The sequence below is a fragment of the Branchiostoma lanceolatum genome, chromosome 18, assembly GCF_035083965.1.
Source record: "Branchiostoma lanceolatum isolate klBraLanc5 chromosome 18, klBraLanc5.hap2, whole genome shotgun sequence".
NCBI lineage: Eukaryota > Metazoa > Chordata > Leptocardii > Amphioxiformes > Branchiostomatidae > Branchiostoma > Branchiostoma lanceolatum.
The window spans coordinates 11598636-11626290 of NC_089739.1; the positions used below are offsets into that span (position 1 = coordinate 11598636).

Here is a 27655-nt window from a genome sequence, read left to right on the forward strand (position 1 = left end):
AGAAAATAGTCGGTATCAAACAAGGGAAGCAACATCAAACTCAATCAAACTGCCAAAACCGAAAACAAATGCAGAGAAGAGAAGATTCCTGTACCGCATGTCACACCCCTGGAACAGGACAGTTGTTGCATGAACTTGATATTCTTCTGTTACATGTCTTCGAACTTTTTTTATCCAGTTACCCTGTGTTAAAGGCACCCAGAGCATTTTATGAGGCTTGAAAACTGGAAACACTCTAGTTGTTGTAATCTTTATGAAATTGGCATATAATGCCACTGTGCATTAAGCTACATGGTGATCTTTTAGTTTCACGCGCCTAGTGTAAATAGACCAATACCATAGCCCCGCCCACCTCCGCCAAAACGTAGAAATGCAAAATTAAAGCATAAAGATGTAAATATTAGACGGACGTGCAATCACTCTCTCATTGGTCAAACCGCTAATGGACAGTCAAGATCAGTCTGTTAGGGATTGGATTTTCTATCAGTTCTCACCACACAACGACATCGTATCTTTGCTCCTTTAATGTCGATGTGTAATGGTATAGTGTTATTGAAACTTACTATGTGTAGGAACGACTAGAAATTCGAGTTTTTAAATTCAAGTCTCCAGCCTCATAAGATGCTCTGGATGCCTTTAATGTATTGTGGGACAGTATTGCGTAATGTTGTATCGATGTGTTTATGTATCTGTTTAAGGACCACAGGAAGATAATCTCTTACTAGTCAGTGCTGTTTAGCAGAGTTACCATGTAGTAAATGTGGCTCTTAGTGAACCGAGTAGTATTTGCTCTAAAAGTCTGTAGCCGGTTGCATGACCGAGTCTTTCTGCCTGAGATCGCCTCGCGGCACGGGGGGAGCAAGTCTCTGAAGATCGGGGATCTCACAAGGGAGCGAGCATAACTTCTGCATAGTTCTAGTCGTCTTTGGGTAGTGGCGTAAGGGAGAGTTCTGTCAGGGCTGAGCTGTAGCAGGTCTCAGAATGATCTTACACGCCCTCTTCTGCACTGTCTCTATTGACTTAGATTCAGCCACAGTCAATCCCGGATACCACACTTGGTATGCATATTCATTGGACACAATTCCCCGTCAAGTATTCCTAGTGTGTACATTGTGCCTAAGGTGTTTGTTAAATTCCTTTGCTATTGACTGCTAGTTGTAAGATAAATAAATGAAATGAATCTTGATGTAAGGTGTGAAATCACAGACCCTGATTAACTTCCAGGAATTACTATCCTGGTACTGTACATAATTTTGTTGTATATTGTGATTAATTTTGTAGGGAGGAGCCACCGCACTGGATAATTGTTAATGAAGGCCCAAGACTCCAATGGTGCATCCATTGTATGCCATCTCTATTTTGATGCACTATTTATCGATTAGAACTGCCAGTCCTATCTTATTGCGATTCTTTAATTTACCCGGACACTGCCCGCATCGTATATATAGAATCCAACGAATTTGACAGGGAAACAAGGCATACTATACACCAAATGTCAGATCATATTCAAATAACAACGATTACAATTAATTCCACACTTATCATCAGTTGGATAATTGCATCAGCTGTTGTTGTATAAACACAGACTCACATAACACAAACGTCAGCTGTTCAAAGACCCAAATAGGGTCTCTAGAAAGTACGAACTGGAACGAACTGGAACGAAATGGAACGAAATGAAACGAAATGGAACGAAATGGAAGCTCTGCGCTGCGTCACCAATGTGACGATATCGTTTTCTCTATTCTCCCAAAATGGAACGAAATGGAACGAAATGGAAGCTCTGCGATGCGTCACCAATGTGACAACATCGTTTTCTTTATTCTCCAAGCAGAGGTTTCGAATGGGGGGGGAGGGGGGCAGGTGGTTGGGATTTTTTTACATGTGTATTCTCCACCCCAAAGTGTAACAGGATTAATAACCTGTTCTACTCAGCCATTAAGATAGCGTTGCCACTTGACATGTAAATACACAGCTAACGGCCCAACGTGTACAAAACGATCTCAAGAAATTCACCAGTGTCCGGCAGTCCAATGGGACAAATGTGTGTCTTCGTAGCCCGGCCGGAACTACACCCCTTACGGGCACCAGTGCAAATGTATCCGTAGCATTTCTGGGCTCAGTCTGCTGAGCATTTGCCTGTTTCTGTCAATCTTTCTTTTCAGTGGGCTATCGCCGCTTCGGGAGCGTTCTAATTGAAATTAAGCCCGTGAACCATCCCCGCGTGCGCTCATCTATCTGGGCGGGCGGGCATCAGCCCCAGTACCGAAGAGATACCGGGGAGCTCCCGATGGTATGGCTACCGGGCTATCATAAAGTGGGTGTAAATCTTCAACAGATGCGAGGAAGAAAAATTAAAGTCGCAGCGTTCTGAAATTGTTATTTTCATATTTTGACAAAATTCTTTTGAAAATGTATGAAGACTGAGAGGAAGGAAAATATCATATTCTGACATTTTTCTGAGACAAAGAATGATTTTTGAACCCATAACTGTAACAGGATCTTCGTTGCCCTCATTACCGCCGTGTAAATGAAGGTATTTTTCTATGTGTGTGTTTGTTTGTCACGGTGTGTGTCCGTACCTATTTGGTTACTGTTAAGTGACAGGCTGTGAGGCTGAAGATGTTGTAACCCAAGATTGGCAGGATAGGAAGGTTAGCTCGGCCTGGGTTCAAAGTTGGTCACACATAGACAGAATTAGCACCAAATTCACAATAATGAATAAAACAACAAAATATCACAGAAGAAAAAAATCAAGACCACAGCACGTCCAGGTCAAAAGATACAAAAATTGAAGTTCCACTGCAGTACCAAGGTCACATACCAGGGAGCCCAAAATCGACCTTGACCTTCGGCTTCACAACACCCGCCCACGTACCAAATATCATCGTAATCCATCAAGATTCTCTTGAGTTATGCTGACTGGAGTGGTGCGGAAACACAAACAGACAAACAGACACACCCAAAACAAGAGTTCCACGACCTCATATCTCCATGAACAATTCTATTCATGCAAATGACTTAGACATTTGCATAATATATGCTTGGTTATAAACACCTTTATCTAACCTACACATGTTGCAATATTGATTCCTATAATTTTCCAATTAGATGAATAGTGGTGTTTTTGCATTAATTATGCAAATAAGGAATTTATTTGCATAATTGGTATCTGTTGATGATCCACTGTCCATAAACTACATACGTTACATGTATTTGAGTCTGATAATGGAAAACACTGCAAATATAGATTTTCCTCATTAGCTATGCAAATTAAGTCCTACTTAACATAATTTGAACCTCATTGTGTACATCTCTGTCTAAGCTACCTGTATACTAAATATCATGGAAATCCATCGTTCCTTTGTTCAGTTATTCGCCTTCGAAGATTTTCACGATAACGCCCCTGCAGTTCCAGAGCAAGCTGCTAGGGGGCCCAAACCCACACCACGTCTTCATTGCACCACAAGCTATCTGCCGCCAAAAAATCAAGACCACAGCACGTCCAGGTCAAAAGATACAAAAATTGAAGTTCTGCTGCAGTACCAAGGTCACATACCAGGGGGCCCAAAATCGACCTTTAACTTCGGCTTCACAACACCTGCCCACATACCAAATATCATCGTAATCCATCAAGAGGTTCTTGAGTTATGCTGACTACAGTAGTGCGGAAACACAAACAGACAAACAGACAAACACACAGACACACCCAAAACAATATCTCCATTTTTCATGGAGATAACAATATCTCCATTTTTCATGGAGATAACAACAAATATTTAAAGGTAATACAAAATTTCGATTTCTTGCTCATTATGAACACCTGACGCAAGTCTGTTTTTAGTGGACACACTTCCCGAAATACTGCCGGCAGACTCACAAAATAAAAGGACAAGACCTGACAAAACAAACAAGACAATCCGCTAAATTCCCAAGAACAAGGATTCATATAATCTTTTAACTCTTGTGGATGAAAATATATCTTCAAAGCTGTAATCGTAACATCGACAATCGAACAAAATGACGAAAGCAAGAAAACAACATGAAAACACTGATGATAGCATCGAAATGAATTCATATCCTGGTGGCGTAATAGCACCACTGATACGGATCATTGTATAAACTTTATATCGTTGGTATAAACATTTGCACAATGGAGAATACATTACAGCATTTCTAAAACAACGTCAACTGTAGATGGACAACACGTCATGATTCAAAGCAAACTTGAATACAATGTAGCAGTACAGGAATTGTTATCTCCATGAAAAATGGAGATATAGTTTTGGGTTTGTCTGTCTGTGTGTCTATGACGTCTGTGTGTCTGTTTGTGTTTCCGCACTACTGTAGTCAGCATAACTGAAGAACCTCTTGATGGATTAGGATGATATTTGGTATATGGGCAGGTGTTGTGAAGCCGAAATTCAAGATCGATTTTGGGTATGTGAACTTGGTACTGCAGCAGAACTTCCGTTATTGTATCTTTTGACTTGGACGTGCTATAGTCTTGATTTTTGGGTAGCAGATCAACAGATACCAATTATGCAAATAAATTCCTAATTTGTATATTAAATGCAAAAGCGCCATAATTCATCTAATTGGAAAATCATAGGACTGCCAATATTGCAACATGTGTAAGTAAGATAAAGGTGTTTATGACCAAGCATATGTTATGTAAATGTGTAAGTCATTTGCATAAACAGAATAGTTCATGGAGATATGAGGTCTCCGAATTCTTGTTTGTATTGGTGCCACATACATGCAGATCTAGAGATGTACCTGTACCTGTACCTGAAGCTGAAAAAATGCCAAGTAACGTGTGGTCTTCAATGATGACAGAAACATGAATGAATAGAACGATAATTTAGACTACTAGGAACATGCATGGAACCGTCCTGGAAGGAAGAAAGAGGGGCAGGCAACGGAAAAGATGGGATGATGATGTCAGAGAATGGACAGGCATGACACTGAGCGAAACGTTAATCATAAGGCCATGTCAATTTGATTATATGGATGACATCCAGAGGGGAATCAATTTTCGTGCGTTTGAAAAAAAGCTTTCGGCCATACTGTAAATCATACAAAGCAGGTGCAAAATCAGGAAATAATTGTGCTGTAAATTGCAAAACAATGTTTCGGTATTTTGTTCCTGTACCTAAATGATTTTGAGATACTGTATCGGTTGGTATACTTGAACAATGGGAACTATGAACAATCATTGCAAGGTCGGTCGCTTATCTGTAAGTTATACGGTAGTCAACTGTCTTTTTAGTGGTAAATTTTCATCTTTGTACATATTGTATAAGGCTTTACATATTCTAATGTCAAAAATGCATTAACAAATTTAGGCCAAAAATAGTTACTCGTGGCGTATCTTACTTTGGCGTTTCTTACTACCTGGATGTCTAACCTTCATCAACGTATGAACAAATTTTCTTAATTCTCAAGCGCAAAATTGTCATCTCTGACAATGAATTTATATCACCAGTATCTTTAGCCTGAAAGAATGGTGTACTCTAGTGTTTTAGTTTGTTCAGGTACAGGTACAACTGATAATGTTCAGATCTAGACTGGACTTGCACCTAGACTGAATTTTACAGGTACGGATAACGTTACACAGCCCTTTTGCTGCAATTTTATGCTTGAAAGTTGCAGTTTCAATATCTTCTATCATACTCCTGTCTCTCAGAACAAATACCGTTGATACCGTCTAATAATGTCAAAAAGACGGATATAAAATTGTGAAGAGAAAAACGGTGCATACTACTACAGTAACTGCTTTCTCTGCTTAGCACTCAGTACTTCTGAGAAATAGTATGTCAGTTGGAACAACACTACTGTTGTGGTGATGCTTCAAAAACTATGACGTCAATGCACGATTACCATATATTGTCAACAATACGGGATGTCCAAATGACGCTGTTTGGATTGGCTAGTTCTCAAATAACACATATGAAAAGCGTCAATAGAATGTTTTTCTACGAGATATAGGTCACATCTAGAATGATGAAATAGAAAAAATGTTTTGATGTTATTTTGAGACTCACACTGCTCTGTGCAATGCCTAGAGTGATAGTGTTTTAGAATATTCTATGGTAGTTGAACACAGACCACCAACAGTGGACTAGCCCCCTGCTGTAGCGATTGTACAAGTGTGTGGCACAAGGGCTTTATATAGAAACTAAGATTAAAGGCAACCAAAGCAATATTAGGGACCAAAAATGGAAATAAAAAAAATGCTAAGATCTTTATTGTAGTGACATTTACTAACACTGTCTAGCAAATTTGTGTAATAACTTCATACTTTGAACATTTTAAAACCGAAAAAACATGCCATACGATGATCCCCTTAGTTTTGCGAGCCTATACAAAAACACCGGCGACGATTTTCAGTGAGTTCTCACATCACAACGACTGCGTATTTTTGCATCATGGACGTCGCTATACATTTCGATAGTGTTATTTGAACTAATCATGTACAGAAATTACTAACGACTTTCAAAATTCAAAATTTTCCGGCCCTAATATTGGTTGGATTTCCTCTAACACCGCCCCTTTACACCGAAAGCCAACAATGCTTGCATCGAATCAAAATATTCAACACTACAAAAATTTGAATTGTGCCTTGGACAAAATGTTGTGTTCCGGTTACCTGACAAACCCTAGCAAAACCTGCTATCCCTACCTTTTATATTTTGGTCACCCGCTGGCCAAGGATATAAAATTTTCGATCCGACATCTGAGTGGAGAAAATAGAATTCCAAGTAGTCGTGCATATTTTCTTGCAGACTTCCTGGACTCTCTGTTAAAAGATGAAGGCAGCGCATGCCCGTAGCCAGGGGGGTTGGGGGTGGCGAAAAGAACCCCCCCCCACACACACGCTGGAGGTCCACTTCTTAATGTTCAACATTTCTTTAAGGTGGGCTTGTTTGTATCACAACGGGGCTGGAATCCTAGAAAAAAACTGCTCACCTTGTCTTTGATTTTCCTCTCAAAAACACAGGAAATGCCATTTCAGAAGCTTCATGTTTTTTAATCTCGGGGGGGGGGGGCATGCCCCCGGACCCCCCTCTGATAGTACAAAGAATCCCCCCCCCCCCAAAAAACGAAATCCTGGCTACGGGCATGACTGGCTTTGAACAGTTGATGTGAGAATGTGCAATAAGCACTGTACATCTTTATTCGGTTTTTGTTCAGTTTACTGAATTGTATATATACTTCGTGCTGGCGCATTGTATAACTGTACAATATCATGTTGAAAGTCCTGATGTAATTTTACATTGCTAACATAAAATCAATTTCCTAGACGTGCCGACGGCCGTCTGGATAACGCCAGTGATGAACCGAGACGAGGGGGGGATACAAACTTAGCCACGTTTGGGACAGTGTTCTCACCGCAAAAGCGCCACCTACATCGGCTACTCATAGCGGTGAGAAGTAGTACTCCAGTCAGAAGCTCTGATAAAGGTGTCTGACAGACACCGAAACGTTAGCAGGTGAGATTACCTGGCTGTGTAAGAAGAATCTCCTATGCCCTAGACGTACCATTTTGATATATGAATTTCGCAATCTTTGTGTCAACTGTATTGTAATCATGCACTATTTGTGTCTGTGCTTTTATGAATCGAGAATAAGTAAATTAGATTTTTTCTAATATAATGGATTTATAATAAAACATCAACCACCAAGGAATGAATCCACTTTTGCTTCTTTTGCTGTGCAATATAATAATTGCTTCGTAAATTTATTAATTTAACATACTTTAAAAGGCTGTATGATAGCATAAGCATGATACTATAAACCTTTCCGTTGCTATGGATGTACCATTTCCTCAGCAACGGTTGCCATAGAGACCAGGCACTTTCAATGATCAGAAAATGAATCTGTTTATGACTTTTATCAAATTTGACGTCATTTGGACAAGTATTATACCAGTTATGCTATTTTATTTCCAATTTATGGTATAATTGCCTCATTTGCATACATTTGTATCAAGAGCCATAGAACCATAATGTCCCACCGGGACCATAGAACAACATATCTAAAAATGCTGAAAAGACATGAAGCTATCATTCTATGATACTGGGCTAAATATATAAAGGGTGTGCTACGAGACCAGTTTTCTTCAGGGTTCTCCTCCTGGACTAACCATTAACAATTAGCGCCCACCCTCTTTAAATTGAGAAAGGGCGGTACAAAAAGTTACCTGTGGGGGAAAGATTTTGTAACTACTGTATGTCAAAAGCGGTGGAAGACGAAATACATTTTATCTTAAACTGCCCCTTCAATGATCAGGAAAGAAAATAGCTTTTTAAAGAAGCCACCAAAACGTACCACAATTTCCAAACGTTTACTGGCGAAAAGAAAACTAGAACCCTGTTAACCTCCCAAAACCAACTCATTACAATAAAATGGGACACTTCATCTTCCACTGCTTTCAAGCCCAAAAGCGTAGATTGTATCCCGTAGTAGTTCTTAGAATAGCCATTCGTTCCACCTGTCAACATTGTTAACTCGCACTATCTGTACAGTATACCCTCTCTATGCATTGTTTCATGTTGCAATCAGCCTTCGGGCAAGAACTTGCAGATAAAACATTATTATCATGAACTCTCTCATTGATTCTGCACGCGGGTAAACAACAACTATAGCACGAAAGACATGACTGTTCAGTGTTCTGACAAATAAACAGCCACTGACACGGTCAGAGCTCCCCATAAAACTGAAACGATTTGTTTTCATCTATTTAGATTTGGAGATTAGGTCCGGTCTAACACTTACGTTCTGCCATAATTTCTCGAATCTGTCTACTTTCTCACGTTTGCAATGTTGGTAACTGCAAAATATCGATTTTGTAGCTAAAAGTAGCAGCATTTGTTTGGTGACAGCGTGTTAGAGTCATCGATCCGTGGGGAACTCAGAGTCGGTCAATGTCATTGTGAAAAATGGTAAACATGGAGATGTTCAAAGATTTGTTTGCTCACCTATTGGGACCTATAAAACCATTCAGAGAGGTAAGTTACAACCTTTTTATTTGTTTGTTTTGCAATTCTTCGATTTTTTTTGTCAAAAACAATGTGGGGGGCGGGCGGCAAGAGTGACTAGGGCCTGTCAGTAGTTACAGAAAAAATGATTTTTAAAATGTAAATTAATTCGGCATGGACACGTAAAAATCCCCACGTATTGAATGGTTAGAGCATTTTACCACGTATTGATTGAGTGAAAAATGTTACCACGTGTTGATTGGTTGGAAATTTTCCCACGTATGATGGATTGGTTGAAAAATGTCCCCACGTTTTCATTGGTTAGAAAATATTCCCACGTACGTATTCATTGGTTAGAAAATATTCCCACGTACGTATTCATTGGTTAGAAAAAAATCCCACTTATTGATTGGTTGGATACTTCTGCTGCGTTTCAAAGGTCAAATGAAATATGAATGGAGGTCATTGACCTCATGCTTCTGGTAAACAAATAGAATAACAAATAAAACGTAATTTTGAGAACGGATTTCATTTCATTTATTTTATCTATTCAGAGAGAATACACTCAGGCTGCGAAGCCTGTTTTTCGGGTACCCCTGATTTCACATATAAAAACACAAACAGCGACTAATTACACAATAACAATGATAACCAATCAATCATATGATGAAATGTCATATGTACTCATCATGCGAAGCAGCCGTAAATCTACCCAAGTTCTTATGATATGAATTATGATGCTGATGATGACGATATGAATAATGCAAGGACCGAGAAAATATACAAATCATAAGGGAAAAGACTAAGAATAAAATGGAATGCAATCAGCCTATTTGGACGCGGTTTAGTCATAAAATCAAAACAAAAAATCCATCTTGTATACATCCTTTTACCGTCTCATAAATTCAAACAGATAAAAACCGCCACCACTACATACTGTAAATCTTTTTTTTTTTTGCGGTGGCTTTTTACCGCAGTTTTGCGGTGAAGTTTCCACCGCGAATTCATGTCTACGCGAAGTTTTCAATCGTGGATGATAACTACAATGGTGTAGAAGCTTAAGCTTCATGATCGTGAAATAAGACTTGTACAAAACCTTTTTCCCTATTTCATACACAAAGTACTGTAGAATGATTAATTTTCCTAATGCAACTAGACAAACCTTCCATAGAGAAACATATCTTATCTTTTATCTCTACTATAACTGACAAGCGGAGAAGTTGAATTTATTTATCTATTATGATAGTTTTATTTTGTATCTGTTAACTGTATCTGTTTAACATTTTTATGTGACCCGTACTTAGCCCAGTGGGGCAATCAAGGACTTCATTCATTCAATAAAACCGCGAAGCTAAATGAATTTACTGTATACCTTCAATCGAAGGTCACGGAAGTACCGGATGTACTAAGTGACCTTGCCGGTCCTGTTAAAACAGACATTTAACATTTCAACTTTTCTCAACCCCGAAATCTTGGCTTGTAAATAATATTCAACTATAATAACCTGTATATCTTATCTCGCAGCAGATGTTACAATTCTGGAAAGCCCGTTTTCATGAAACATTGCGACGGTTGCATGCAAAATCAAAACAAAACAAAATAAAATGAAACAAAACAACGGCAAGAAATCGAAGATTACATACTAAATATCTATATTTTTCGTGAAGTTTTTGTTCATTATTGTGAATTTCTCGCTAATTCTGTCCGTGCATTTTCCTACTGGTAATATACAAACTGCCAGCTTGCGGGAACAACTATTGACCCAGGCCAACACAACTCTATCATCCTGCCAGTCTTCGGTACACCATCCTAAGCTCTTCACCGTGTATTCTAAAAACTACGGACACACACCTAGACAATCAAACAAACACTGCAGACAATACCTCCGTTTTAACGGCGATAACAACAAAGATGGGACAGTCAAACGTCTACTTGGAGATTCAATACAGGTCGCCATAACTCCCCCCTCCTCACTAGATAGAATAGCATATTGTGAGAAAATATTTACCAGTTTAGTCCATGTCACCTTGAAGAGCTCAGCACCCGGTGTCCGTACATATAAAGCAGTGAGTTGACTACATGACGCCCCTCACTGGAAAGTCGTAACTACTTGAAGATCAAGAAAGACGATCGTCTTAAACTTCGATAAGACGCTCAGGTGTATGAAAAGGATTATGCGGAACTACGTAAAACATAGCGACACCAGGACGTAATGTGTTTATGGAGCATCAGTCACGTGGTTGCAGTAGACAATACGTGATGTTGTCTGACATCCGTTTCACAGAAGCAGCTGGCGCACAGAGTTCGATACACCACATTTACAACCAGAACTAGTAGCTAAGAGGCCAGAATTTATTGTCACTTCTTTCTGAGCACAAGATCTGTCTACCACCAGACAATCGTGACCATGGCATGTTCAGAACACCAGATGTCAAACAGGACGTTTCGCTGCAATACTTGGGGAAGCCGCAAGGGGACCCGAAATACAATCATTTCCAGTGTTGTTTACAAACCTACCAAATATGAAGCCAATCCATTGTGGAGGATCTATGCCGAGAGCAGACCAGCCTGGCGAGCCCTATGCATGTCTGCAGCCGCCATGCATCAGACACTGATGCCTGCGAATGATTGATTGATTGACACATTCAGCCGTTCTTAAGTTATCTTTGTTGATACACATACACATACACACACACACACACACACACACACACACACACACACACACACGCATACACACACACACACACACACACACACACACACACACACGCACGCACACACACACACGCACGCACCCACGCACACACGCGCACGCGCACGCGCATGCACACACACACACACACACACACACACACACACACAAAATGCATATTGAGAACACAATTCAAACTCGGAGGGGATTTTGTCATGCCTTCTCATTTCCAAGCAGAATTCGGAAAGAAACGTTGTGAACGTTCTTCGGGTTTGCTCCGTTTTTCGGACTCACTGGACAACTAGAAAATGTTGCGACTTCACCTTCCAACATCTGCTTGGAGATTTATTCTAACCAAACACACTCACTCTGGCGTAAAGTTGGGATGATCCATTGAACAAAAAAGGGTCATCTGTTATAAAACCCATTCTCCCCCCGTTCAATATCAATACACGCATAGATAAGAAATACGTATCTTTATCAAATTATTAGATGCATTGTATTTCTCCTTTATTATATCTATCTTTATAATCAATAATTTTTTAGAGAAAATATCTCCCCTTCAAACGATGTCGTGATGTAGTGTTCCAAGATGGCGGTTCCAGCAGGTTTACCGGTAGACCAGGAGCTGAAAAAGGCCTTCCAAGAGCTTCAGGTTAGAATATAGGATACTTTAAGTCTAAGTTTTTATTCAAGTAAAGCATTAAGATCACAATGATAGCCCAGTAAGGGCTCTAGACTGATAGATTTAGGCGCAGTGGGCAAAGTAAGTTGGAATGTGGGGAGGGGGGCGGCATGCTTTTTAGAAAAAAATGATGTCTACGAAATTGATATATAAAACCACCACACAAAAATAAAGGAAACACAAAGTCGCGAATTTACGGTGCAGCTACGGCCCCCTCCCTTATGTGTATATCTACTAAAATTTTTTTGACGTTGTTTTACTTTTATCGTAAAGTATTACTAGTATTTGTAAGTTTTTTTTCTCACCATAACGACTTGGTTTTTTCAAGGGCTCGAAATACTTTATTGTAACGCTACCTGCACTGAATTGCGTAGAAATTTAACAAGTTTAGGAAAAACCACCATACCTATTTGTTACATGGACAAGGATATGTGTACTGGTAGATATCAGAAATACCTACTGGTACACAGCTCCAGTTTACCTGCACTAACCTGTATATATTCAGTACATGGACCAGTGCAGGTTAGGTGCAGGTAGACATCAGAAATACCTACACAGCTCCAGTTTACCTGCACTATCCTGTATATATTCAGTACATGGACCAGTGCAGGTTAGGTGCAGGTAGATATCAGAAATACCTACACAGCTCCAGTTTACCTGCACTAACCTGTATATATTCAGTACATGGACCAGTGCAGGTTAGGTGCAGGTAGATATCAGAAATACCTAGACACAGCTCCAGTTTACCTGCACTAACCTGTATATATTCAGTACATGGACCAGTGCAGGTTAGGTGCAAGTAGACATCAGAAAGACGGATGTCCAACGACTCGGCCCATTACCAACTCGGCCCAGTCAAGTCGGCCCATCGTCAAGTCGGCCCATCTCCCTAGTCAAGTCGGCCCATCTCCCTATAGTAGTCAAGTCGGCCCAAAAACCTCAAAGTCAACAGTTTGAACTTGTCTGACACAAAGACGCGGTCTGTATTAAAATCATGTTGATTGCCTAAGCGCCGGCGGTATGGGTCTCCAAAGACCTCAAATTAAGTCAACAGTTCAAAGTTGTCTACTAGTAACAATAAGATGCGGTCTCTATTAAAATCATGTTGATTGCCTATTAAGCGCTCCAAAAACCTCAACAGTTCGAAGTTGTCTGACAATTATGCAAGGAGACATTGTTACTACAAATGTACATGTATGTTACTATGCAGGACACAGGAAACATTACAAATTTCGGTCACAAGGTTGTAGTTTAGAAGGTGTTTTTTTTTATTTTGTGGAAATTTGGCGATGGGCCGAATTTACCACCGTGATGGGCCGACTTGACCAGATTTGCGATGGGCAGAGTTGGAAATGGGCCTAGTTGTCCTGATACCCAGAAAGACCTGCACTAACCTGTGCATACAGCTAGCGCTTGTATTACCAGCAACTCCTACTACTAGTGATATCAAAATGTGACGAACACTTCACAAGATCACTCACTAATACTATGATTCAAAATTTGAGAGTAACTTTTTTTTTTGGTGTATCTTTGCTAGACGTTTTGTCTTAGGGAAAGGCATGTTACACGACTTTCCTTACTCCACCCAGATGTAAAAATGGGTACCTGACTTCAGTTGGGGAAGTAAAAGGTAGCCAAAGGAGAGGGTTGGGCTCCACCTTCCCATACCATGCCCTAGACACAGTGGGTAACAACCCACTGCCCCTACAGCCTCAAAAACCACGCTTATCATTGAAAAGAGTACTAGTACTAGTAGGGGTTCTTCCTGGTGTGAGTGGATCAAATATATCTGTCGGAATATGCAGCTTGTACTGTTCAGTACAAACCTGGTGTGGTACGCCATGATACGGTTTACCGGGCATGCAATACAAATAAAAAGGCTGTGGAACCTTTACCTTAGTATTCTACCCTGGTACAAATTGTGGCGTCTCGCGGTGGACGCAATGGCAGGGTGTTTGACCCAGATCACACACACACTTTCCTCACTTCACTCAGGTGTAAATGAGTACCTAGCTTCGGTTAGGGACGTCCCTCGGATAGCACATAAATGGAGGTCCCGTGTTTTATTTGAGGAAAGCCACACCTCGAGCATGTTAAAGAACCCGCCACACTTATCGAAAAGAGTAGGGGTCCTGCTCGGTGTGACTGGATCAAACCTTACAGTCTGGGCCAGGTTGACATCTTGAAAAGGTGACACCTATTATCTCAATCCTTCCACAAATGTGGTAAATCTGAATAAATAGATAAATAAATAAATAAAAAGTGAAACAACTTTCATTTTTTCTCAGACTAAGATGATCACCACGCAGCAGCAGTTGAAAGTCGCTGACGCCCAGATCGAGGCTCAGCGCCGGGTCCAACAGCATGCCAAACTCACGGACCAGGAGATCTCCACTCTACCGGAGGAGACTCGGGTTTACGAGGGTAAGAGTTTAACATATATACTTTTCTACATTGTCCACATGTTAACAGTCATCCTAAACTGAGGTTAACATGATGCTACTTAAAATAGCTTGTTATGCAATGCAGCTTTGCTACAGTTCACATTTTTAACCAGGCTTTAACCTTCAAGCAGCTAAGGTAGCTATTTGGCACCAAATTAGAATTGGTTGTGGAGTTAAGCAGCAGGAAGAAGGTTAAGGGATCAATTACAGGGTAAAACATCAAAACTTAGGCAAAAAAGTCTTAGAAAAAATACATGTAACACAACATTTTCAACCAAGCTTTAACCTTCAAACAGCTAAGGTAGCTATTTGGCACCAAATTGGAATTGGTTATGGAGTTAAGCACGAGGAAAAATGTTAAGGGGTCAATTACAGGGTAGAACTTAGGCAAAAAAGGCTGTGGAAAAATAATGCAAAATTCAATTGTAAGTACGTATTTACAAGTTGGGGTCTACTGCACAACTCCCAAACTCGTCCACTTTCAGAAACTCTGACTTTGGACCATAAGGTATATTGATGACGTTCACCCTGCTTCATAGCATGCTAGTCTTAGAGTTACAAAGAGAAACCTTGATGTAAATGCTGTTATTCCCCCCTCAGTTGTTCTTTCGCTAATGTTAGTCTTTTTCCATATTGAACACACCACTTTTGTATGCTCAGCGAGATACGTTGTGGATTATAAGTCAAGTATTCCTGTCTAGACCACGTTTGATACTCTGAGTACATGTCCAGACGTCATGAGAAACCATAGAAACCATTTTGTTTTACTGTTAACCGCGAGTTTTTTCATAGTGATAGTGACTTTCATACTGATCTCTTGTTGATTTTTCTTTTCAAATGGTTTCCCTGAATTAGCATGGCTACAGTTGTTTGTTATGTTGTGGGTCAAATGGAAAGCATTCTGTTTTTCTGAAAAGCCTGAGTGTCCATAGTAACTCTCATACTAGTCTTTTGTTGATTTTTCCTTTCAAATATTTTCCCTGAATCAGGATGATTACCATTGGTTGTTATGTGTTGATTCCAATCGAAAACATTGTTTTTTTGTTGAGTGAGTTTCCGACGGCCCGTCTCGTGGACTGAAAATACAGCGGTAGAAATACGTTTCGTTCCCAAGTTTATCTTCTTAATACTCTGGTAGAAATGGAACTGTTCGATGGCTGATCCTTCGATACAAATTCTTATGAGGTTTTCGGCTTTAAATCGTGCTCTGTCGGCATTCGCAGGACACGAATGGTTGATGTACACCATGTAGAAAAACTATGAGAATGATGCTTGTATAAACTTCGAAAGACCGACTTGAATCTTGAAAAACAAGTTTTTAATGACTTCAACATATGCAAAAGGTGCCGACATCTAGCGTAACAATACCAAACAAACAAAGGAATGTGATTTTCTGACAGTGGATGGCGTCCCTACGCCCACAGCTTCAGTGGAAAACACAAAATGCCGGTGCGAATTTTTCGGTTTTATACCGACTTCTCGGCAAAATGTGTGTCGTAATTTTTCAGATTGGACGGCCTCTGCCGTCCCAAGCTAGACGAGGCCGTCATTTGACGGGAAGACGTCCCTCTGTATTGACTCTCATACTGATGTCTTGTTGGTTTCCCTTTTTAAATTGTTCCCCAAGGCACATATTAGAGGTCTATGTTTAAAGATTCTGTGTGGAAGGGACGTGGACATTTATTACTTTTCTCTATCTTATTCTGATGTGTTTTTATCACCCCCACCCCCAGGTGTGGGTCGCATGTTCATTCTCCAGCCCATCCCCACCGTCAGGGACAACCTCAAGACGAAGATGGAGTCTTCAGAAGAGAAGATTAAGAAGCTGCAGAGCAACAAGACCTACCTGGAGAGGAACTGCAAGGAGAGTCAGGAGAACATCCGAGAGATGATCATGCAGAAAAAGGCTGCCAGCTAACTAGACAACACAACTGGACTGTTAGCATTTAGTCTTGAATCCTGCTATTACATGTAGCTAGCAGGGCGTCAGGGTGTCTTTTGGATGCCTTACACTAAGGAAACAAAGAAATTAGACGCCCTCCTTTTGTAAGGGACGCCCAGAGGACACCGTTTCCCGCTATTAGCTAGCAGGGCGTCAGGCTGTCTTTTGGATGCCTTACACTAGGAAAACAAAGAAATTAGACACCCTTCTTTTGTAAGAGACACCCAGAGAACACCCTGTTTCCCTGGTAATTACATACACATGTACATGTGTTCCCAAAACACGTACACTGCAACTGTTGTTTTTTCCTCATATGCATACCAGACACTGGGACAGCATGAAAATTGATCGACATGCAAAGCTTAGTGACCAAGTAATTGTTAATCCATATAGAGCCATTAACATATAGTCACGAAGAAGCATGGAAAATTGTATTACATTTTGTGTGTGTATGTTTTGTTTTCATTTCTCAGATAATAGAGTGTTTGCTGTTTTTTACTGATAGAATCGAATCTATACAAACATATCCATATGGTTTGTTGTTAGTAAAATGCTACTTTTTGAAATATCTAATACATAATTTTTGTTTAATGTTCTCACATTGAAGGGTTGTTTCAATTCTGTGTTCTCTGGTATTTGTGCACAGAGAAATGAAGTGCATTTGGGTATTTTTCTGTATGTTTTGCTGTTTGAGCAACACCTACATTTTCTGCAATAAATGGATCGGCACTGTACATTTGAGATGTGTGGTTTATGAAAATGATAATAGATAAAATATGAATATTCTCCTCTCTTTTGAACACATGCAAACACACACATACATATTCACAGACACGCACACGCACACACACAGGAATAAAACTGTACATCTTGTAATGTTTGCTGTGGTTTTGATAATGATTTCTTGGAGTCAAGTCATTGACTAACAAAGTTACTGTAGTTTCCAGAATTGTAGCTAGATGCCAGTTCCAATACAGTTATAGGTACAAAGTGTGTAACTCACAATCATTTCAATATCATGATTCTCTTATGGTTGGATACATTTATAAGATGGCATGGTGACCATGCACATTTTCACTTTTGTTTTTTGCCTTCCTGTAAATCTCCAACTGTTAAAAGGGTGTAACAAAATGTCTATTTGGCTTAAGCAATGTACAACAGGCAAAAATCATGAAAACAGTTCATTTGAAGAAAGACATGACAAAAGATTACTGAATATTTTTCTGTTTTTTCCTAATTCCATTTGGTTTTTCTGCAACAATACTTGTATCATAAATAGTCATTTGTCTAGTGTTCTTGGGGTAAGTTCACATGAGTGCATGGCTGGTTGGTTGGTTGTTTTATGTAGATCTCCATTAGTGTTGAACTTAATTTTCACAAATTATGCACTATTCTTCCTGGAGTCCAAGGTTGCCATGGTGTGGATGTGGCTGGTTGCCATGAAGGGGCTGGCTGGTTGCCATGGCTACAGTTTGCTCATGGCTTGTGCCACTTTTGAGCTAGTTCTCCTGCCCAGAGTAGCTGAGATGAAACTTCCCACACTGGTCAGCTTGTCCAGATCTACCCCCTGTGGAAGATAGAATACAACATGTCAAAACACAAAGCTTGGACTTTAATATCACATACAAACATTGTTTCACATAAACCTTTTAGTTTTACCTTTCTGAAGAAGGTTATGTTTTAGGTGCTGTGTGTGTGTATCTGTAAAACTTGAGAATAACTCGAGAAGTCATGGATGGATGTTTAGACGCTTTTGCAAAATGAAGAAATGATTAGATTTTGGGCCCCCTGGCAGCTTTTGTAAGTAATGCAGCAGAACTTCAGGTTTTGATATCTCATTTGCTAAAAAATGTCTAAGAACCAAGAAAATAAATCGGTGTGGAAAGCCTATTACTACCCAGTTCCAACACCGGATTTGAAGCAGGCCTCGAAATTAACCATGTCCCGTGTCCCGAGGACAGTAGAATTTGGGTTCGGGACAATTCAACTTACGTTTCGGGACTATTTCGGGACAATCAGAAAATTCTGAGTCAGTCCCCGTCATGGAGGAACTCGATTCAGCGGAAGATTTTGCGGTAAAGATGTTCCCATTTCTATTGGGAAATGTTTATTAAATAGTTCCATCCGTAGTCAACCTGTTAAGTTGTGCCTAAAAACACAAAAAAAGCAATAAAAACTCCCGCGATTTCGGCCATTTGGCGAAGAATAGAAATAAACACCGGCCATCTTGAAATTTTTAGCGAACTCTCGCTAAATCTCGCAATAACACGCGAGAACGACACAACGCCCTCTAACGAGAATTTGTGAAACTGCAGTTTCAAATGTCGATAGAGGGCCGATATTGCCCGATAATATGATAGATTAAATCCAGCATCGTGCTTTATTCTTTCTTGGGGCGAAATTAAGTACTTCTTTGTTATTTTTGCCATATTAGAAATTTTATTAAATTAGAAAAAGGTATTGATTTCTTAAAAACTTGTATATTGTATGTTGGAATTCTTCACTGTTTGAGGGCTTTTGTGTTTACTACTGACTGTATATAATTTTGCATGTATTATATTTTGCATGCAAAATGTTTGCCAACATGCAATTTTGTATGCAACTGAAAAAATATATATTTCTAACACACATATGCCATGGCTTGAGTTCAGGTTCAGACTTGAGTATAGGTTCTAAGCTGAACATGAACCTCTGGAACTTAATCCAGAACCCCCACTAAGTTCACATCTTTGGCCCTGGTTGGGACACTTCGGGACACTTTCGGGACAGTTGAAATCCACTTTCGGGACGATTCAGGGACAATAGGGAAAAAAGTTAATTTCGAGGCCTGTTGAAGTATTTGTAAAATAAGGGATGATTACTTTTTGTTACCAAAATGTTTTTAGAGGGACTAGAACTTTTCAAACAAGCAAGAATGTAAGGAGTGATACCGTTCTGATCCCTAGCCCGTGTAGCATGTACACCACGTCTTCTGTTGCCACGTTGCCCGATGCTCCCTTCGCGTACGGGCATCCCCCGAGACCAGCTACAGAGGAGTCCACCACGCTCACCCCCATCTGCAAACAAGAATGGTTTAGTCTGATTGGCAGATCTATATAGACTAGACTAGATAGCACTCAGAGAGAGAAAACCTTCACAAAGCAGGATTGAATATGCCTCCGCCCCAGAGGTGTCGCCAAAAGTGAAAACGTATATGTAGGCTATCTGTATCACATAATCAGTATACTGTAGGGTAACACACTAGTTCTTACAATAAGGTAACAGTGCACTATGAAAAGACATGATTTGTATGAGCAACTATTCATGTTATTAAAAAATATCTAGAAATACAAAATTCTACCTATCACCGAGCCATGACTAAACTAAGGATCAGCGATCATCCATTGCAAATTTAAGATGGTAGGTACAACCAGACTCCACCAAATAACAGAATGTGTGCTTTCTGTGACAATGATTGTATAGAAGATGAAATACATTTTATATTAGAATGCTCACTATACGCAGACATGCGCAGATCCCTTGTAAAAATAACGAGCTATTCACATGTATTATGTCATCTAAAAACTAAGATATAATTGGAAAACTATGGGAATTTGTGTACAAATGTTTCAAGAAGAGAGAAGAGACTCTGTAGATTTAGATGGAATATATCACAATGTTCCTTTTCTTTTACTTACTTTATGTTACCTAATGCATTTAGCCCATACTGGGCATGAATATGCAACAAAGTTCATTGTCATTGTTATTATGCTGTATCATATTTTTGCACTATTCCTTCACAACAAGGTTTGTGTTTTCTGTGCTGTTAATGTGTTTATGGACAGCATAACAGGAGAAGCTGTGAATGGATCTGTATGACATTTGGTCTGTGGGTATGTGTCAAGAAAACAAAAGACAAATTTGATTTTGGGCCCCCTTGCAGCTTTCCATCGTAGTGCAGCAGAATGTCTGGTTTTGATATCTTTTGTCAATGGAAAGGTGTGTTCAAATAATGTGAATGGCTAAATGAAAATTCAAAGAAACAAGCAAACCTGTAATGCGGTGAGGATGTTGGCGAGAGCCTGTCCGTACGTGTCGTGACAGTGAACGGCCAGCGCGCCGACTGGAACCTCCCTCGTCACGGCCTCCAGCATATCGTGCATCCCTCCTGGCGTGCCCACTCCGATGGTGTCCCCGAGAGAGATCTCGTAACATCCCATGGCGTACATTTTCTTTGCAACCTGGATAAGGATAAGTGATCTCAAACCAGTTTCAATCAAAGGAACTCAATAAACAGTTGAGCTAATCTTCAACTGGTCGTGACAGATCTACATTTATGTAGAAAGGACAGATGGTATACAGTATTTAAAGGTTTACAGGGGAAATTCCCCTAGCCCTCTTTGACAAGCACAATGAACAGTGGACCATGGCTTAAAGTCCCATCCTAAGGACTGCAACCCTTTCTAGTCTCCTTGCGATGCAAAAATATGCTCTGTCTTCCCATTGTACTACAGTTATTGTATTGTTTTAATGTTTCCAGTCCCCCCAATGTTCACGCAAACCTCAAATGATTAACAGACTTTACAGTACTATATGTTGAAATGTTAGTGGTATTTTCAGTCAGTTTGTCATTTTCATGATCATTTCTATAATGTAAACCCAGTACACCAGTACATAGAATTTCCAACATGTTGTTATTGTTTTAACAGTAAACTCCAAGTCACTGACCACGTACTAATTCCGCATCTTTACCGAGTCACAAAATTTTGGTGCTGCAAACTTAAAGGAATCTACAGTAACATACAACTTTTTAAAAATATCTCTATACAACTCCACATATGCTCATGCAACCATATTCAATTTGACAAATCAATCTGGCCTTGAGATTTAATAATAATATCATCGTTATTATAATAAAATACTGCTCACCTTAGCTACTGCTGCTGGCGGTATCTTTCCTTCATAAGGACATCCCAACACACAGGACACATATCTGTAAGTTAAAGTGCAAGATTGTTAAAAAGTGTAGTTGGAATTGAAAAACAATGTTTTCATACAACTTAAGCTCTTAGTGGATTGCAAGCAAGCCAAGGTACTGTAAATGAAAAAATGTTCGGTTTTATGTTTGAAGTTTTTGCGGTGAATTCTTACCGGCGCAAAAAGCCGTTCCATTGTGTGACCGTAGCACTGCTATTCTTTCAAACACAAACTCAAAACCACTGCAAACGCTCCATTTTCTCCCTACTGCGACATTAAATCGCCACAAACATTTCTGCATTTACATTCCATCCTATTCCTGCTCTGGTTTTCTGGCTTGGCGACATAAAGAAAACGGGACAAAATAGAAAGCCTGACAAAAACGCCTAAAATCATGTGAAAAAACAGCGGGAGCAAAACCTCTGCTTGGAGATTACTGTTACACTGCTTCTAACAAATATTTCATACCCAAAATCAAGCATATGACTTTGAGCCAATCAGATCTCTCACGTATATTTTACGCATCAAATACTTCAATGCCAATTATTTTTCTACTAAGTAATTCTCTGTTACCACTGTGTTTACTAACTAATACTAGTAATAGACATAAACCGAGCAAATAAGAAGTAATTAAAGTATAACTTACGCTCTGACAGGAATGTTGGCTTCTTTTGCTGCTTTCATGACTTCATCAAATCTTCTAAGACTCTCTTCAATAGTACAGTTGATATTTTTTCTGGTGGCAAAAAATAAAAAATTCCACTCAATTGTAAATCAGGCTGCAAATCAGAATCAGGTACTTTAGAGGCCCTAGTGCTGCGTACCTAAATGTAACATCAGGTATAGGTACAGGTACCGGTACAGAGGTTAAGGTACAGGTCCGGACCTGAACAATTTGAAAAATGTACATGTGTTTTTCTGAACTTCTTCAATAATGACAGAAACATAAATAAACTGCTTACAACTTGTCAGTATCTTTATTCAGAGTACATAACTATGTTTCCTTCCGCCAAACTCCCTTGGCCTTGCTATCAAAACTCCCCGCCTGCCTGAATGATCTGTTGCATATTAGTTACGCTGTTCCAAGTTGTCACTTTGGTCACGTTTGGTGATGCATGAGGTTATCTATAATAGGTTAGGAGATCAGTCAGAAAATAAGCACATACTTGGTGTAAATTTATATCAGTACAGTACCGGTACTTCAGTATTTTGGTCCTGTACCTATATCATTTTTTACGGTACAGTACCGGTATGCAGCACTAAGCAGCACCCATTGATGATTTTGTATCTACTTACTTTGAGAATGACTCCGAGGCTGCCCCAAATATGGCCACCTCTTTTGCACCGACTGCAATCTGAAGAACAATATGGCAAAAGGAACTGTGAGTATGACTTAAAGGCAACGAAAGCAATATTAGGGCCAAAAATATGGAAATAAAAATATGCTGAAATCTATATGGTAGTGTCATCTATTAACAGTGTTAAGCACATTTGCGTGATAACTTCATACTTTGAGCATTTCAAAACCGTGCAAAAACATGCGGTACGATGATTTCCTTAGTATCGCGAGCCTACAAAAATCCCGGCGACGATTTTCAGTGTGTCCTCACATCACAACGACGTCATATTTTTGCATGATGGACGTCGCTATACATTGTGATGGTGTTCTTTGAACTAATCATGTATAGAAATAACTAAATAAATTGATATTCAAAATCCGATTTTCAGGCCCTAATATTGCTTCGGTTTCCTTTAAGAGTAAAAATCAACGTCTGGAAATTGATATTTGTAAGTAAATGTAGAATATTTCCATTCAGGAGGTTAGGTTGACTTTCATTCTTTAATTTCGACTCCACTAGCATGAAAAATACCAATATTCAGGGACACCACCAGCAGTGCCACCTATCAAGAAAATCAAGTACTGCAGTCTTTGATACATTGATTAAAGTTACACATTCGGGTAATAAGATATGCCAAAAAAGTTACTCAACAACTGGATATGACTCTTGGAACAGTCACTACTTTTTTGTCATTTCCAAAAATCATATCCAGACTCCTTGAGTAATTTTTTTTGACAAACTGCAGTCTTCTTAGATGAAATAAGACCATGAAATAGTATACATATGTTAAATTATGTTTCCACCGAAGAATAGAAAAGTTCTATGCAAGCAATTTTAAGAAAAGTAAAAACAATGAACCAATTAACCTTTAACATACTGAAGTAGCTGTTTGGCACACGATTCCCTATTGGTTACAGAGTTAGGCAGCAGGGAGAAGGTTAAGAAAAGAAAGTGACAAAGACAAACTGTGACAAGAAACTTACTGCTGACTGGAAGCCCTTGAGGTTCGGAGTAAGGACGGGATAGTTCACCCCGGGGTGTCTCCTAATTTCTCTCATCACATCTGTGTGGTCCCCCATCTACAGACAATATGGACTCTTCCATCAGGACTGTTCCATTACAAAATCTCATGGGGGAGTCATAAATATTTGGGGAATACTTTCCTGAAAAGAAACATTCTCTAATTTTCTTTTACCTATATTACTGTAATTCACTTTATCTTCATGATAGCAATATATCATGGTGTAAGGAAAATGGACATTTTCACTGAACTTTAACTTCACGGTGGCAGCAAGTGATTTACAGAACGGATGTGTGAAGGAGTCGTGAATAGTAACAACAGGTTTTTTTCACGGTGATGATAAGTTCACGGAGCAGAGGTGACCGTGAAGACAGTGAACATAAAGTTACAGTGAAAGAAACAAGAATTACAGTATACAGCGTAGGACATGGTGCCCTAAAAACTGAATACAAAACGACTTTCCGGATTCTAAGCAATACTTAAGTGTCAAATGTTTTTCCGCGTATTCGAAAATGGACGTTCCAGACAGTGGTTGCCATGGTTACTCACCTGTGGGACCCATTTAGGTGAGACGAAGCTGGTGGCCTCGATGACGGGCAGTCCCGTCTCCGACAGTCTGTTGATCAGATCTACTTTCACAGATGTGGGCACAATCTCCTAATGTAGCCAGAAATACGATAATTTGGTTGGCCAGTCTGTAACCCTTCAGTGTAATTTAATTACCTACACAGCCAACCACAGGCATGTGTTGGCAACAGGGTATACTGCATGCCCACTGAAGGACTAATATCACACCTAAATCATATCATTTCTTAAATTCTCATTACTGATGCCCCTACCTTCATGTAGTCTGTCATGTAGTCTGTTTTTTTTTAAAGACAATTTACAATATCATGGCCAGGAAACCAAATTATGCTACAATTCTAGCTTGAAAAGACTGAAACTTGCAACTTACTACAGCTACGGTAGTCATGGCTCTATCACAGCTATCTATGCATCTAACATATACAATGGCTACAATGTACTTCACTTAGCTATTAAAGGCTTTGGATTGAATAACATATAATAAGACAATCACTAAAAAATGACAACTTGGTTTCTTAACTGTGTTAGACTTTTGATTTGATCTGATTTAAAGTTAATGTAGTAGATGAAAGAAGCTGTCTTGATTTCATTAAAGGCATCCAGAGCATTTTATGAGGTTTGAAACTTGAATAAAAAAACTCAAATTTCTATAAGTCATTCCTACACATAGTAAGTTTCAACAATATTATACCATTACATATCGACATTAAAGGAGCAAAGATATGATGTCGTTGTGTGGTGAGAACTGATAGAAAATCCAAGCCCTAATAGACTGATCCTGACTGTCCATCACAATTAGCCGTTCGACCAATGAGAGAGTGACTGCATGTCCGTCAAATATTTGCATTTTTTATGTTTTGATTTTGCATTTCTACGTTTTGACAGAGGTGGGCAGGGCTATGGTATCGGTCTATTTACGCTAGGCCTGTGAAACTAAAAGATCACCATATGTAGCTTATCTTTATGCTCAGCTTTTAAGCACTTTTGATAAGAAATCCACACGCAAATGTGGTAAACACTTGAAATAGTGGTATCAAATGTCAATTTCATAAAAATTACAGCAACGAGAATATTTACAGTTTTCAAGCCTTATAAAATGTTCTGGGTGACTTTAACATCAATTCAAAGTTTTGGTTAAAAACCTGGAAACTCCAGTTCCTCATTTAGTCCCTGAAGAAAGACAGCAGATGCTGATCTTCCAAACCTTATCCAGTTGCTTGTAAACTAACGGTTATCTTGCGTATCTTATCACCTGGATGTCTAACTTTCATCCACAAATTAACCTACCTTCTCATTCTGTAGACCATCCCTTGGTCCAACTTCCACAATTTTCACATATTCCGGAAGTCTGGTACCCTGTGGTAAATAACAACAGTTAATTTAATCCGCCTGATCTCCAATAAAACACTTTATGTCAAACCTGGGCCGCGAAAACGTTTGATACGGGTGTTCCGGACCGTGTGATAATTTTCTGAATCACACAGGGTTCTAAGTTGTATCACATGGGCTTCCATAGAATACTAGTATTTCGAATGCAATTTTGAGCGCCCCGGTTGCGCCGCCATCAAAAATTTGAATACCCGATTCGGAGGTTCTAATCAATGTTGTTACAGTTTTTTGTTCCCATTGAAACTTCCCGCCAAACTTTTACCTCCAATAAGACACAATTGCTTTTCAGACATGCGCTATTTTTCATGCAAAAACGTCAGAGCAAGGTGCCATTTCATTTTCATGTCGGGGGAAGTTTGGTTGAGGATTGGCAGGCAAGAAAGTCAATTTAAGCTACAGTCGCTGTTTTTTGCATGCATGACATGTCCTAACTTTGAGATAAAATAGAATAAGTTCAAGCGGTACCCAGTAAGAATTTTTATCAAATTGTAGGTAGATTAGTCATAACGATGATGGCGAAAACCGCACGGGCGTTCTGTTTGGAGATAAGCCGAGACATGTCCGAGAGTGCGAACATGAATGTCCACTGGTAATACATTAGATTTGAAGTTCTGATGTGACCTCGCGAGATCTCGCGTGGTTCTTATGCGATCTTGCCCTGTTTCGCGAGATCTCGTGTGATTTTCAACCAAAAAGCCGAATTACGGCCCGGAGCTGCCGCCAGCAAATTTCACGTAGGCGCCATTGTTTGTGTTTCCCTGTCCAATACCAAAAACTGACCAAGAGACATCATTCTACAGTATACCATAATGTCTGTCTGTCATTTCTAGGTTACATTAGGTATGATGAACAAATTTAAAGCATGGTCCAGGTGGGACATTATGGTTCTAAGAGCTATTCATGCAAATTTATGCCAATCAAATATGCCCCAAAGTAATGATAAAGGAGCATAACTTCTGTAATTAATGCTTGTCCAAATGACGTCAAATTTTGATTTCAGAGAAGGGGGCGTGTCTTAGTTGAACTTTTATGGAAATTTAATATCACACTATTTACTGGTTGAGGCAGAATTCAAGAGTCGATTTTTTCATTGGGCAGGAATGTCGCTGATGAACAACAACAACAACATAGAATATCACGTCTGATAAAAAGTCATAGGTTACTCAAATTATGAATTAAAATCGATCATAATTCATATTATAACCTACGAAAGGATAAGTCGTCAACAAGACATCCTAAGTGTCATACTGTCACAAAAACTTGCCCAGACACGTGCAAAATTATTAATATTCAATATTTGATAATTCTGAGCCGACTTACGACATTTGTGGTGTATTTTCGCCCGAAATTCTGGACCATTCGCAGCAAAACTCTTGTCGGGACAGGCGCCATCTTGGATACTACCAAGATCAAGATCAGAAAAATTATAGGGGTGTCCCAAATTTGAAAATATTTTCTATCACTCAATACATTCATTATATTTACATTTTGATATTATTTTATGACGTATAATACTTTTAATATATTCGTTTTTATAATCATATGACTGTGGATAATTTTAACTTTGAAAAATCTTAGATAATGTGTAAGATCCTAAGTAGAATCGCCCGGCGT

At 39.4% G+C, this 27655-nt stretch overlaps 2 protein-coding genes and 1 long non-coding RNA gene across 5 annotated transcripts in view; 1 reads left to right on the forward strand and 2 right to left on the reverse strand.

Moving 5' to 3' along the window:
• The window catches only part of LOC136424782 (uncharacterized), a 30374-nt gene extending 19160 nt beyond the window's left edge, over positions 1–11214 (reverse strand). Inside the window, exon 1 of one of the 2 annotated variants that reach the window (XR_010753916.1) lies at positions 10993–11214. This is a non-coding gene — a long non-coding RNA (uncharacterized lncRNA). Of the gene's footprint in view, positions 1–94; positions 257–10992 lie in introns of those variants that run through there. The other variant, XR_010753917.1, reaches the window with a different exon arrangement.
• A 1015-nt stretch (positions 11215–12229) lies between these two features.
• On the forward strand, positions 12230–17058 carry LOC136424775 (prefoldin subunit 1-like). Of its 2 annotated transcripts, XM_066413431.1 has the most exons (4): positions 12230–12334; positions 14653–14788; positions 16542–16769; positions 16885–17058. In XM_066413431.1, the coding sequence occupies exons 1-3, from the start codon at positions 12272–12274 to the stop codon at positions 16724–16726; spliced, it is 384 nt and encodes a 127-aa protein (XP_066269528.1). In that variant the 5' UTR covers positions 12230–12271; the 3' UTR covers positions 16727–16769; positions 16885–17058. The 2 variants fall into 2 exon arrangements, with proteins under 2 accessions (XP_066269528.1, XP_066269527.1); XM_066413430.1 differs by lacking the exon at positions 16885–17058 and having other exon boundaries at positions 16542–16827.
• Positions 17059–17606: 548 nt separating this feature from the next.
• LOC136424760 (hydroxymethylglutaryl-CoA lyase, mitochondrial-like) lies at positions 17607–27435 on the reverse strand. The gene is made up of 10 exons (XM_066413411.1): positions 27362–27435; positions 25940–26008; positions 24617–24724; positions 24030–24125; positions 23003–23061; positions 22353–22442; positions 21659–21722; positions 20782–20970; positions 19681–19806; positions 17607–18317 (listed from the first exon to the last, which is right to left on the reverse strand). The coding sequence occupies exons 1-10, from the start codon at positions 27431–27433 to the stop codon at positions 18216–18218; spliced, it is 975 nt and encodes a 324-aa protein (XP_066269508.1). The 5' UTR covers positions 27434–27435; the 3' UTR covers positions 17607–18215.
• Between the last annotated feature and the right edge of the window lie 220 nt (positions 27436–27655).

What these genes read in the sequence shown, in the direction of transcription:
- LOC136424760 (XM_066413411.1), bottom strand. Translation starts at nt 27,433, where the DNA reads ATGGCGCCTGTCCCGACAAGAGTTTTGCTGCGAATGGTCCAGAATTTC. An exon ending in TCAAGGGCTTCCAGTCAGCA is followed by an intron (nt 23,062 to 24,029) that starts GTAAGTTTCTTG and finishes ATTGTTCTTCAG; the next exon opens with ATTGCAGTCGGTGCAAAAGA. An exon ending in GCCAACATTCCTGTCAGAGC is followed by an intron (nt 21,723 to 22,352) that starts GTAAGTTATACT and finishes TTTAACTTACAG; the next exon opens with ATATGTGTCCTGTGTGTTGG.
- LOC136424775 (XM_066413431.1), top strand. Translation starts at nt 12,272, where the DNA reads ATGGCGGTTCCAGCAGGTTTACCGGTAGACCAGGAGCTGAAAAAGGCC. An exon ending in AGGCCTTCCAAGAGCTTCAG is followed by an intron (nt 12,335 to 14,652) that starts GTTAGAATATAG and finishes ATTTTTTCTCAG; the next exon opens with ACTAAGATGATCACCACGCA. An exon ending in GGAGACTCGGGTTTACGAGG is followed by an intron (nt 14,789 to 16,541) that starts GTAAGAGTTTAA and finishes CCCCACCCCCAG; the next exon opens with GTGTGGGTCGCATGTTCATT.